At 45.9% G+C, this 9,880-nt stretch overlaps 1 gene segment (V, D, J or C); it reads left to right on the top strand.

The window, feature by feature from the left end:
- Positions 1-4,255: 4,255 nt before the first annotated feature.
- LOC118998365 (immunoglobulin heavy variable 3-23-like) lies at positions 4,256-7,476 on the top strand. The segment is given in 3 exon segments: positions 4,256-4,385; positions 4,492-4,812; positions 7,352-7,476. Coding segments are annotated over 3 exon segments (492 nt in total).
- Positions 7,477-9,880: the final 2,404 nt, after the last annotated feature.

Genomic DNA, 9,880 nt, shown 5'->3' with positions numbered 1-9,880 from the left:
CCCAGGGGGAGCTTTTGAAATAGAAATCCATATCAGAGGATTAAAGGAAATGAAGTTTCAGACCTTTGTGCAGCCACTGGCAGAAACACAGGGCTGGACGTGGTCACCACTAATGAGCTCATCTTAAAAGAACAGGATCAAGTAATTGTAGCTCTCACTGTTGTCTGGGGAACTCTGCCCCCAGGAAGACTCGGTCTAATCTTAGGAAGACCCAATGTTACTACCAGAGGCATTTTGTTCATCCAGGGGCCATTGACTCAGACTATCAGGAGAAATTAAAATCATGCTGAAGGTGTCTGGCTATCATATTATTCATGTGCATGCTCAGCTGTTCCTATTCCCCTATGTAACCTCAAAGACTCAAATTGCAGTGAGGGGGGAAGGAGGCTTCTGTAGTACAATCAATCGGTTTTTAAAACAGAACCAATTAAGTTAAATGAAGGATTGTTATTTGAAGTTAGAGCTTAGCCTTTAATTCTGCACTAGAGCACATGAGATGCCCATGCCCTGTGAGTCCAGACAGCATGATCCCCTGCAGTGTGCATCCTGAGCAGCAGGGGGCACATGACTCTCATGAGCTCAGGGTGGCTGCTTCAGGATCAGGTGCCGAAGGAGCTGAGAGATTTCCTTGGAGGGCCTGCATCTTCCTCTTGTCATAAAAACATCTAAAGTAAGAGTTGGGCATGAGGTGACTGTAACTACTCAATTCTATCAGAACATTTGCCAAAGTCAATAAGACATGAGAACCACAGTCAATAAGGGCATTTTTACGACTTCTTTATAGCTGAATTCTAAGGAGATAAAGATAGGGATTATTTAACTACCTCCCTATGTGGACAATTTTGAAGAGACATCGGCCTAGTAATAAGGAATTCAATGATGAAGGTTAAACTGGTCCCGATGGTTTCAGTGTCACTGAAAGTTGGAATCAGGATAAAGAGCATGTCTTGTGGGGCATGGTTCCTCATTGGGAGAAACTGTGTCTGCCCAGAGCTCAGGGACCAGCCAGGGGACACATGTCCTCATATGTGGATTAGGACTTGATTCATCAGACTCCCACTCAGCATGGTCTCTGTGCCCTCTGCCTTCTTTCAGGTGTTGTCAGGACTTCAGCTGTGAAACACTCTGCCGCACACATATGCAAATGAGAAGAGGTAGACTAGGTTGAATGTGGGTTGTCTGTGTCCTGAAAGCGTTACCCACAGCCACACCCTCCACTACAGAAGTCCTGACTGCACACCCCCTCACCATTTACTGAAGCTGGAGAGCCCTTTTCCTGGTGGCACTGGCTACAGATAAGGGGGTCCCCAGTACCTGGATCGAGGAGGGTACCTGGGACATTCGAGGGGTACTTCCACATACTCCTGCTTCCTCTTCACAGGCATCCACACCCACGTGCAGATGGTACAGTTTGGGGCTGAACTGAGGAAGCCTGGATCCTCAGTGAAGGTTTCCTGTAAGGCTTCTGAATACATCTTCACCAACCACTGGTTGCAGTGGATATGGCAGACTTCAGAACAAGGGCTTGAGTAGAAAGTACAAACTGATACTGAAGATAATGAAACAAAGTACACATGGAAATTCCACAACAGAGTCACCATGGTTGCAGACAAGTCCCTGAGCACAGCCTACATAGAGCTGGGTAGCCTGAGCAATGAAAAGATGGCTGTGTATTCCTGTGCAAGAGACAGAGTTTGATGACCCACATCCTGAGGGTGTCAAAAACCCTGAGTGATGGGGCAGCTGGTCTGGGCTGAGAAGATGACAGGGTGATGAGTCTCCTGACTTCCACCCACACAGTCAGTATCTGAGACCGTGACTGATGCTGTCATATACATATCAGACACTCGAGGAGACAGATGCACTGCAAGGAAGTGTCTGGAAAGATGCTCCTGAGAGGACCCCTGTTACTTACTGTGATTGTGCAGGTGCACGTTGGGAACCTTCTTGTCCTCAAAATGAAGAGTGTTCCTGGAGGTGTCATCTGGGAATACTTGGTGTGTTCAGCTTTGAGACTGGACTGTAGTGTCTCCTAGAAAGTTCTAGGACACTATCCTATGTCTGAACAATGGAATGTGGTTGGGAAAATGAAAGTACTTTATTTTATTTTGCTTTAGATTTTGTTTATTTATTTTAGAGGGGAAGGGAAGGAGAGAGGGAGAGAAATATCAATGTATGGCCGCCTCCCTTGTGTCACCTGCTGGGAACTGGCCTGCAACCCAGGCATGTGCCCTGACTGGGAATCGAACCGAGATACTCTGGTTCACAGGCCCGTACTCAATCCACTGAGCCACACCAGCCAGGGCAAATGAAAGTACTTTAAAGGCAAGAAGGAATTTCTGTTATTGCCTCTGGCCAAGCATCACACAGATGACATTTTGGCAGCAAATTCAAGGGTTGGCAGGTGTTCCAGGTTCCAGCACCATCTAAGATATCTCAGTGTTCCTTCAGTCTCCCTCAGGGTGAGATCTTAAGATGTCTCTTCATCTGAGACTACAGCTGTGTTAGTGTCCCTATCTCTTGGCCACTACTAATGTCATCACACAGCAGGAAGCAGTGTGGGGACACCCTTGACAACGGAAGTTCCTCATCCAGCCTGCACTACATTCCTATTATACACCCGACACAGCCATTTATACACATATATTCTTGAAGATCTGGGGGTCAGAGCAAGTGTGTCAGCTGAAATGAGTTTTTTTACCATCCCTAGTAATTCATCCCCATACATGGAGTCATTATTTCTATGTTGTACACTGATACATTCAGTGCATTGCATTCAAGTTCAGTGGACACCCATCAGAAACAACCATAGTGATAGTTACCCATGAGTCTCCTGCAGACATGGATAGAGACAGAAAGAAATAGAGGCGATAGTTTTTCTGAAATTAACTACAGAAGAACCAGGGGGCCTAATCTGCTCCCTCTCTTGCTCTCTGATTACAGCTACTTCACATGTGCATGTAAACACAGATCCTGAGAGTGAGCATCAGGCTAAATTGGCAATGATGAACAGTTTTAATATAAAATTAGATCCACCAGCTCCAGCAATGGGAAGTGCTTTAAAGGACTTATTCATCCTGTAATCTGCCGCCGCCCGCGGCAGCAAGTGTGGTCGCGAGGTGCGGCGATGGACTTAACTTAATTAAAAGAATGGAGAGGTCCAAGTGCTCTGCTGGCAAATGGCGAGTTTATTCAAGGAACTGCTGGCTTATATGCAGAACTACAGTGGCCTGAGAACAATGCTGTTTTACAAAAGTTTGTACATTACCGAAAGCTATCAAGAGGTCAAGATGTTCTCACATCCTGAGAACATTAGCCCACAGATAGCAGTGTCCTCAAGATTATCACTTCCTTGGAACATGACGCATATGCCAAGATCTTGTTCTTGCCTTCAAGGCTGAGAAGGAGAAGGTCCGGAAAATGTCAAGATACCCGCCGGCTCCAGGGACCAGAAACCAAGTCCCATCACCGTTTTCACAGTGGGGGCCCTGTCCTTGGTCCCCTGCGGCCTGGCGGGCTCCCACAGTAATCAGTGGATATATAAAAAATAATGTTCTTCATACCAATTATGATTTTATTTACATCAGTTTTTTTTCTATTAGTGGTTTGTATCAAGATTTCCATAATCAAATTCCTAAAATGTCAGCATACTTACTACCCAATTTCTATATACATTTTCAATGAAACAGATCTGGTCATATCTGAATTTCTTTTGTGTCCAAATATTTGAATCTGTATTTACTGCAGAGTCTAAAACATAAAAACAAAAGGAGGCAATGAGGCTGCTGAATATTCAGCACCAAACTCTACTGAGTGAATCTGACCTGGGGGCACAGTCTGCTTCTCTGTAGACTTCACCTTTCTGTCTCCAATGATCCACACAGATGCTCCACCTCCTGCAACACTGAGTCTATGAGCTCTAGGGTCACAATCAGTTGGAAACGGGATCAACTGTATCTTCCTGTGACCTGAACAACCATCTCCTGCTCTTGTAATTATCCCTCTACTCGTGAATATCAAATCCTCCTGATGAGTTCATTAGTGGTGAATTTCAGAGGCATAACCCATTTTAAATCCCTCTATTTTGTGAGAATTTACTCTCCTTGGTCATGCAACATCTAGACCCTTGGACATGTCACACTTTGGGACCTTGTACTTCATGACAGTGCCCAACACCAGAGCTCCATATATAGCAAGAAGACATGCAAATAGGGCCCTTCTGCTCATGAAAAGCAGCCAAGACCTGACCCTGCAGCTCTGAAACAGGAGCCCAGCCCGGGATTCCCAGGTGTTCCTTGTCCCTGGGAAGGTACTCAAGACAGAATACAGACCACTCACCATGGAGTTTGGGCTCAGATGGATTTTCCTTGTTGCTCTTTTAAGAGGTACTGTATGGAGAATGAAACATACTGACTGAGTGTGTGAGTGGATATGACTGAGAGAAACAGCGGAGGGTGACAATTTCCTGACCTGTCATCTTTGTATTTGCAGGTGTCCAGTGTGAAGTGCAGTTGATGGAGTCTGGAGGAGGCTTGGTGAAGCCTGGGGGGTCTCTGAGACTCTCCTGTGCAGCCTCTGGATTCACCTTCAGTAGCTACAGTATGCACTGGGTCCGCCAGGCTCCAGGGAAGGGGCTGGAGTGGATCTCAGTAATTAGTAGTGGTGGTGGTAGCACATACTACGAGAACTCTGTGAAGGGCCGATTCACGATCTCCAGAGACAATGGCAAGAACACACTCTACCTGCAAATGAACAACCTGAGAGTCGAGGACACAGCCATGTATTACTGTGCGAGAGACACAGTGAGAGAAAGTCAGTGTGAGGCCAGACACAAACCTCCCTGGAGATAAGAGGCTGGGCTGCAGGAGAAACTCTGGACACCAGAGGGCGTGCAGGGCACACTGAGTTCAGGGATCAGCTTGGGAGCAGCTTCAGATGGAATTAAGAGCTGGTTTCCTGGCAGGTGTGGGGTTAGCTCTCCACACAGCAGTTTCCCTCTGCGAGCCTCCCTCCCTTCATGGCTCTGTGCTGACCTCTTCAGTATCTGAGTTACAGAGGTTTGTTGTCATAGGAGGATAACCCTCTCACATGCTCCAAAGTCAGAGAGACACATGGATTTGTTTTCCCTTATAATAATGAAACATCAATGAATCATCAAACCTCATGACTCAAATCAGCTGAATCCAACCAGAGGCTCTGCTGGACCCGACAGCCATCCCATCTCCACACAGCTCAGTGTCCAAACTGGTCAGAAGCAGTACATGTTCGTGTTTGATGGTGGGCACCAGAAGTGTAGGATGTAAACACCAGAGAACAAAGACCCCCAGAGATGGGACTCATTGCCTTGGCATCATTCTCACAGCCCGAAATGGAGGTGACACCACACAGAGGCAGAGGCACTCACACAGCTTTCTGTGGGTGTCAAGGCTGAGGACAACAAATACCCCAAGGGGACATGGAGCATTTATCATGTAGAGTTGATATCTATAAGAGGAACAGAACTGGCCCTTCAGCAAGTAAGCTTATTGTACTAAGTACTGATGAGCAGCCCCCAGGTTGTTTAGTGAATTATGACCCACCAGTGATTAATATTAGGCTGTGGTTCTCAACTGGAGTCTGATAATAAACAGAATGTTTTCTGAATTTTCCCAGTAACGGTGACATGTGTAAGCACAGACCTAAATTCAGCCACTTCTCATTTCTGTCACAGTCTGACCCATGTGCTTGATTTAGCCTCGTGGAATTAGGGATAATTTTCTTTTTCTCCTTTTCAATTCCTGTTGATATTCTGCATATTATTTTATATGAGCTTCTAGTTTACAGCAAAGTGGTCAGACATTTACACAATGTGTGGTGTGATGTCTCTATTGACCCACTACCCCCACCTGGTAGCACACATGGTGTTTACAATATTGTTGACTGTGAAGTACTTTATATCCTCGTGCTTAATCTATAACTGTTGATTTTTACTTCTTAATCCCTTTACGCTTTTGCACCCAGGCTCCCAAACTTCCTCCCCTCTATAAATCCTTACTCTGTTCTCAAGGTCTATGTGTCTGTTTCTGTTGTGTTTGCTTATTTATTTTGTACTTTAGCCTTCACATATCAGCAAGATGGTGGTGTACTTCTCTATATCTGTCACACTAACTACACTCAGCATGATACTTTGTACATCCATTCACGTTGTCACAAATAGAAATATTTTTATGGCTCAGTAAACATGATGGGTTAATTTTCAAATTGGTAGCTTGGCCAAAAGTCTTCTTTTTCATTTTCACCAATAATTTTATCACCTGTGTGGTGTAACACTGATTGCTCTCATTTATGTGTCAATTTAATCACTATCAACTTCAACTGGTCTACTTGACCATGGAATATCATTCAGATAGAAATATCTATGATGAAATTTCACAAAACACTTTTGACACATTTGGTCTATCACAACACCTTCTTCATACACAGCATATATATGAATTTCTCAATCACCCTTATCCTATGAACTGAGACGGGACCTTCTTCCTGTTCAGGGCATGTGCTGGGCAGCAGAAGTCACAGGAGATGAACGAATCCAGGGCTGTTGCCACAGGAGCAGCTGCAGAGTTATCTGGAGAGGGATTTCTTCTGAGGGATGGGTCTTCGTGTTCATAAAAAAATAAAGTAAGAGTTGGGCAACAGGTAGCTTTAAATATCCTATTTACCAATCTTGATAAGAATATAGAACCACAGGCAATGTGGGTGTTTCTAAGACATATTTGTAGATGAATTTTAAGGAGCTATGGACAGTGATGGATTTATTGACAAACTACATGCAGCATTCTGAAGATACATTGGCCCAGGAATAAGACATTCAGGCATTAAAGCCAAGAACCAGTAGGGACTGTCTCTGTTTCACTTAAAGGTGGGATCTCAATGAGGTCCTATGTCGGCCAGTTCCTCAGTGGGAGAGGCTAGGTCTGCACACAGCTCAGGGACTTGAGAGAGGAGACGTATCTTACAGCATGTATCAGCATTTAGACTCCCTGATTCCTTGTGAACATGATCCCCATGTCCTCTATCTTTTCTCAGGCACGGTCAAGTTTTCAGCTATGAAATACTCTGCTCATGAATATGAAAGTGAAAAGAGGTAGTCTAGATTAAATATGGATCAGTCTGTGGCCTGAGAGCATCACTCACAGCCACATCCTCCCCTACAGATGTCCTGATGACACAGCCCCTCACCATAGATTGGAGCTCGAGAGCCCTCTTTCTGGTGACAGTAGCTACAGGTATGAGGCAATCCAGTATCTGAGTTAAGGAGGGGATCTGGGGCAGCTGAGGGGTATTTACATCCATTCTTGTCTCCTCTCCACAGGTGACCACGCCCAGGTGCAGCTGGTGCAGTCTGAGGCTGAAGTGAGGAAGCCAGGGGCTTCAGTGAAGGTCTCAGGCAAGGCTTCTGGATGCACCTTCACCAGCTACTATATGAACTGGGCATGATAGGCCCTGGGACAATGGTGTGAGTGGAGGGAGGTGGTTAACCCATGACAATGGCGGCAAAATCTATGAACAGAAGCTCCAGGGCAGAGTCACCATGACAGTAGACAATTCTGTGAACACAGCCTACATGGAGATGAGCAGCCTCAGAGGCCAGGACACGGTCGTGTAGTACTGTGTGAGAGATGCACAGTGTCAAAGTCAGTGTGAGCCCAGACATGAACTACTTTGGGGAAGAGAGGAGGCCTGAGCTGCAGGGGGTGATAGGGCAACTAGGGGGCACTCGGGACACTAGGCTGTGCTCAGCTCTTTGGCCACAGAGACCAAACCCAGGAGCGTGTGTGGGTCTGGTGGGGATCCTTTATCTGAGGGGCCTTTATCTTGGGAGCAGAGAATTCCTCTGAAATCTCTCAGTTGCATCCAGGGACACTTCTCCCTTCTTTGTGGCTCTGGTTTCCTACATTCTCATTGCAGACAGCAAAGGAAGAAGTGATGTCGTCTGTTTGCAGATGAGATTCCATCTACCCTTTGCCCGGGATCTTTCCTTCACCACTCTCCTGTATGACCATTTTCCTCCTTGGCAATGAACCTCCCTGAGTGCTCTTGTATTCCCTGTGGTTGGAAACCTGTCCCAAATCAGGAGTCCAACCCTGGACAGGCCCCTGTGTGCTGATCTCAGGCTCTCTGTGCCACAACATGCACACAATGTCCTCACAGGTCTCCTTCCTTCTGACAGGCCCCCCTCACCCTAAGGGGGTTGTGACCATCCTTCCTCATGTCTACTCCTTAGGTCTCTGTCTTCCCTGCCACACTTTACCCTCCTGCCCCTCATTTACTTGGTGGGTGTGGAAATGCACTTGAACATAAGTTTCAACAATCCCTGTATTGTTACTCTGATTTCGTTTCATTTTGAAAAGGACACACAATTCCATGTATGTCCAAACTGGGAACTCAGGATGTCAAACCTTCGTCATCACATTAAATCAATCACCCCTAACTTAATCACATCTGCAGAGTCCTGTCTTATAAGAGAACACTCACCAGTCCCAGCAGCAAGAACCTGGATGTTTCTGACTCTTTGGATTCATCCCCCCTGGGTTCCTGATGGTCTGGGTCTCAGCTTCACCTCAGGAACCTGGGGACAGCCTTCCTTCCTGAGGTCCTTGAAGTTGTGTGGGAGAGTGTGAGTGAGTACACACACACATGTTATCTTGTTGGGTTGTGTGTTTGTGACTGTGTGTTGTGTGCTGTGTGTGCACACTTATAATTTAAGCTCTCTTGTGAACATCCCACAGCCAATAGAAAAAGGACTTTCCTAAATGACAAGGAGAACCAGGCCCCAGGGAGAGCACAGGCCACCAGGAAGCCTGTGTTTTCCTCTCTGTCTGTTGGGTGTGACTGTAAGGACAAGAAAGTGTCATGGACACGAGTTTCTCTGAGATATTCTCCTTGATGTAGACTGACTTCAGAGGGTCTTGGATAATACCTGGAAAGAGGCTTAAAGGTGAGGTGTCCCTTCCTCAAAGTTTTCCTTGTCTCCAGGTGTCCTGTCCCAGGTGAACTGCATGAGTCGGGCTCAGGATTGTTGAGTCCCAGAGAGCAGCTGCGAGGATGGGGTGCACAAGGGCCAGGAATACTGCATGCTCCAACATTCCTAACAGAGCAGAATCATGGCCCAGGGGCCTGTCCCTGATCCAGCTCTCCCTGAAGCTGAGCTCTGTGACTACCAAGGGCATGGCCTGTCACAACACAACCTGAAACCTCTGTTTCAAATGAAGTTAAAGAAAACTAACCATTACTAGAGCTATCTTATAGGGAAAAATGAGTTTTTTAGCCAACATAATATCTTAAACTAGATGGCTGAGTCTATTTTTGAAGAAGTTGACATAACACAACATGAACTGGCTACACTAGGATGAAAATGACCACATAAAGAAGCAGAGCCCTAGAAGTGTTGACTCTCGGCCCCCTTAATCCCACCACCCATGTACCTGGGGGTATCTGCACCCCGTTCAGCACACTGACCCAAGCAGCATGCGCCTTCAAGACCAGGTGATGCCCAGCTTGTGTGGAGAAGCTGACAGCATTCAAAAGGGTCATGTGCAGACATGAAACATATGGAAAAGAGGAAAGAGACAAACCTTATGAAATTTAATTATGATGAATGACAGATGAACCTGTCTGTTGCATTCCTGTTTAGAACCACGTCACAATCCAAAGGGCCACAGACCCTGATGGTAAAAATAAGGCTGAACCCCTGTGTCTCACTAGTTTCACAGAAAGTCAGACCGACTAGCTGCAGTAAGAGGGGGTATTTAAATGATTTATTCACTCTTTAATCCGTAGATGAAGAAAAATGATGCTGTTTATATCAATTATATTATCATGTATTCTCTATTTTAGATTA

The sequence above is a fragment of the Sturnira hondurensis genome, unplaced genomic scaffold, assembly GCF_014824575.4.
Source record: "Sturnira hondurensis isolate 20B ecotype Veracruz unplaced genomic scaffold, ASM1482457v3 Scaffold0014042, whole genome shotgun sequence".
Lineage (NCBI taxonomy): Eukaryota > Metazoa > Chordata > Mammalia > Chiroptera > Phyllostomidae > Sturnira > Sturnira hondurensis.
Note: the sequence above shows the minus strand (reverse complement) of the source record. Positions and strands in the feature narration are given on the sequence as shown.